The sequence below is a fragment of the Macaca nemestrina genome, chromosome 12 (assembly GCF_043159975.1).
Source record: "Macaca nemestrina isolate mMacNem1 chromosome 12, mMacNem.hap1, whole genome shotgun sequence".
Taxonomy (NCBI): Eukaryota; Metazoa; Chordata; class Mammalia; order Primates; family Cercopithecidae; genus Macaca; species Macaca nemestrina.
Genome location: NC_092136.1, coordinates 118,796,142 through 118,799,638, shown reverse-complemented (window position 1 = coordinate 118,799,638; position 3,497 = coordinate 118,796,142). Strand labels below are relative to the sequence as shown.

At 58.3% G+C, this 3,497-nt stretch overlaps 1 protein-coding gene across 1 annotated transcript; it reads right to left on the bottom strand.

Moving 5' to 3' along the window:
- Window positions 1–223: 223 nt before the first annotated feature.
- On the bottom strand, window positions 224–3,283 carry LOC105476394 (uroplakin 2). The gene is made up of 5 exons (XM_011732287.3): window positions 2,363–3,283; window positions 1,771–1,902; window positions 1,456–1,594; window positions 1,131–1,201; window positions 224–688 (listed from the first exon to the last, which is right to left on the bottom strand). The coding sequence occupies exons 1-5, from the start codon at window positions 2,436–2,438 to the stop codon at window positions 552–554; spliced, it is 555 nt and encodes a 184-aa protein (XP_011730589.1). The 5' UTR covers window positions 2,439–3,283; the 3' UTR covers window positions 224–551.
- Window positions 3,284–3,497: the final 214 nt, after the last annotated feature.

The following is a 3,497-nucleotide window of genomic DNA, read 5'->3' as shown; positions in this document are numbered from 1 at the left end:
CCCTGGTTGGGTGGCCCACTGTGTGCTGTGGATGGTGTGGCCCACTGTGTGCTGTGGATGGACAGCCCTGGTGTGTCTCTGAGAACTCTGACTCCTGGGTTCTTATCTCATCTGACCCCTGCCTGCCTCACGGGAAAAGCAACTCCAGGCTGTGGGACAGGGAGGACACCGGGAGCACCTGCAGGTTTGAGCCAAGGTAAAGCCCACTAAAGGGAAACACACGTGGCAGATGCAGCCTCAGCCTTTATTATAGGGACTTAGTTCACTGAAGGATGGGGGAATTATTAATGGGGGTGTTTACAGTGGTAAAATGGGAGGAAAGTCAACTCTGACAGGAGTCGGGTGAAAGGAATAACAAGAGTGTTGGAAGGTGAGGCACTGGGGGCAAGGAGAGGGACAGAGGGAGGAGAGGGTTCTGGGGAAGAGGAGGGCAGGAGAAGGAAGCAAGGGCACCAAGGGAGCCACAGGCCTGGGGCCTAGGAGCAGGTGGGCTGGGGAGCTGGATGGTGCCCTGGGCTTCCTGGAGAAGCCGCTGCTCCGGGCAGACCTCCTCACTTGTGGGCACCCAGTGCAAGGGCAATGATGAAGCCTAGCACCAGCAGGAACATGGTGACGGAGAGCAGCACTGTGATGACCACCATGCCCCCTGTGTGGGCCATGCCCAGCCCAATGGATTCCATGTTGCTTCCTGTCAAAAGAGGGAGAGGGGAGGCCACTGTGGGTGGGAGAGGCCCCTAGCCTGCCTGAGTCTCACAGCCTCGCACTCATCCAGCCAACAGACTGCCCAACCAACCAGCCAGCCAGACAGCCAACCAACCAACCAGCCAACCAATCAACCAACCAACCAACCAACCAGCTGATGGATCCAAACACCCATCACATAGACATTTATGAAGCATCTCCTACGTCAGCTGCTGAGGAAAGGTTAAGAACACAGTCCCTGCCCACAAGGAACCTTTAGCTGAGTGTGCAGTAGCCATGCCGAAGGCTCTGTGCTAGGATAAAGGTAAGCAGGGGCCCTGAGGGCGCACGGGGAGGCACAGGCAACCCAGACTGGGGATGAGGCAGAAATGGCCAGGGAAACTTTTGTGGCCGCTGAGATGGGAAAGGAAGGTAGGAGTGTTACTTACGAGGGAGTGTGGACATTGGGATCTCTCTGCTAGACTCAGTGGCTGTTCCCTTCTTCACTAGGTAGGAAATGCTTTTGTGGTGGGTTTGGGAGAGAGTGGAGAACCCTCAGTGAGTATCTGGGACTTACAGGAAGAGGGACTCCAGCCTGGGCCATCTGCCCTCACAGCTGTGTCTCCCCAGTTTGCATTCCTCCACTAGAGGCCCAGCTTTCACCCCCTTTTGCTGTGCCCTCACTCTCTCCCCATGCCCACCAGATCTCCCCCACACTAGCTTCTCTTCCTGCACCCCCTTCCCTAGGCGCCCCAGGCTGGACCCGGTACCTACTAGTATTTTGTTCCTGGCACGAGGTTTGTCACCTGGTATGCACTGAGCCGAGTGACTGTGAAGCCAGCACCACTGTCCACCACACTCACCAGTTCCCTGCGCCCACGGCACGGAGGCACCACAAAACTGGACTTTACCACTGGGCAGAAGTGGGGGGAGGAGAAGGCTGGGTCAAGGTTCTCCTTGGAGGCCCCAAGGAGAAGGGGCAGCTTTTAGAGTACGGGTGCCCCAGGAGAGAGGTGGACAGGAAGGCATGAATGGGGAAGGGGGCACAGGGGGTGTCACAGGAAGGGGTGGCAGGAAGGGGTAGCAGACCTTTGCTGTCATTGGCTCTCCGGACTGTCAGTGTGGCATTGCCTCCTGTGAGGTGACAGGGGGGCAAGGCAACCAGCAGGCTCTCCGTTAGTGCCGGGGACAGCAGACCAGAGAGGCTTGAGATGTTGAAGTCTGATGGGAGGCAGGAGGGAGCTCCAATGGGGATTGGCCCCCTCCTGGCCAACAGATCTGGCCCTGTCCCATTGGAGTCATCTCCCTTTCCACTCTGTGAACCCTGGGTAGAACAGCCAGGCCTGTGCCGGTATGACCACCAGGTGGCAGGCTTGGGCTGCAGAAGCTGCACCCTCCACCAAGCGGTCCCCAGAGCCAGATCCTGGATGCCAGGAGCCCGGCAGCGCCCAACCTCACCCCTACCTGCAGCCTTGGGGGATCCTTGCCCACACGTCTCTGCCTCCTAGGTCTGGAGGAGGATCAAGAGTGTACCCTGAGCCCATTGTCTGATACCCAGTCACTGCCATCACCAGCTCTGACTCCCAACTGTCCAGACCTCTCTTTGAGAGCCCTGGAAGGTACAGTGCTCCCTGTCCAGGCCCCCAGCCCCCTTCCCACCCCTGCCAGAGATGGAAGAGACCTGCAGTCCCTGGGGACAGCACAGCCAGCAGAATCAGGATCAAGGGCAAGGTCTGGATGGGCAGCGGGGGTGCCATGCTGGGCTGGGAGGTAGAACAGGTGCTGGCAGGCTGGGGTTCCTGAGGCAAGTGAGGCCCTGCCCCTGGGATGGCTGATTTTGTCCTGGGGGTGGGAGGGGCCGGAGGGGAATCCAGTCCAACCTGCCCCTTGGGCCCTATGGCCTCAAAGGGGTAGGGGGAGCAGACAGGTTTTTCAGGATGGGGAGCTGGCCCTCAGGCCAGGAAGGGGGACGCCCTGGCTGGATCCTGGTGGCGTAGCCAGCTGCCGAGAGCTGGGTAACTAAGGTGGGGAAAGAAATCATCCCTTCTTCTGGGACTCCCATGCGTAAGGCAGTGTTCCTGTGTGCACAGGCATCTGGAGCCTGTCCTGTCCCTGGGGGACTGCTCCCCCAATGTGGTGGGTGTCTTTCCCCACCCCTCAGAAGGGTGATGAGTTTGGAAGTTGCCCCAGTATGTAGGAAGAGAATACTCCAAGGGGCTACTGAAAGGGCCTTGAGTGGGCAAAAATGGGAGAGAAACATTCTGGTGGGGAGGGGCAGCAGACCAAGGGTTTTAATTATTGGAGTGCACTGAGGCTCAGGTACTGCTGCTCTGGGAGAGGCAGGGGCTGTGGGGGCCAGGGAGCACATGCGGTTTCAGATTCCTCTGGAGGGTGGGGACGAAGGTGGCCATAGAAGACTTCTGGAGAGACCAGAGAGACAGATATTGACCCGGCCAGCAGGGGTAGGGGGTGTGCACAGTCAGCCTTGGGCAGCAACCATTTGTTGAACTGAGAATGAAGGAAAGAGACCTCATAAGAGAACAGGAAAAAGAGAGAGAACTTTCTGACTGCCTCCTCCAGCCCTGGGCTACGTCAGAGAGAAGCAGAGGAGTTCTGAGCAGAGGGAGAGGAGAGGAGTCAGGACTTCTTCTGGGCCCTGGACAGGGGTTCTGTGTGCTCCGTTGTAGGCCTACAGCCATCCTGGGTGGTAGATGGTATTGACTTCCTTTTGTAGAAGTAGAACTGAGGCCAGGCACGGTGGCTCATGCCTGTAATCCCAACACTTTGGGAGGCCAAGGTGGGAGGATCACTCGAGG

Excerpts from the sequence above, each read along its gene's own strand:
- LOC105476394 (XM_011732287.3), bottom strand. The coding sequence starts at position 2,438 with ATGGCACCCCCGCTGCCCATCCAGACCTTGCCCTTGATCCTGATTCTG. Across the intron at positions 1,202-1,455 it reads GTGCCAGGAACAAAATACTA|CATTTCCTACCTAGTGAAGA; the intron begins GTAGGTACCGGG and ends CCACCACAAAAG. Across the intron at positions 689-1,130 it reads CCCAATGTCCACACTCCCTC|GAAGCAACATGGAATCCATT; the intron begins GTAAGTAACACT and ends CTCTTTTGACAG.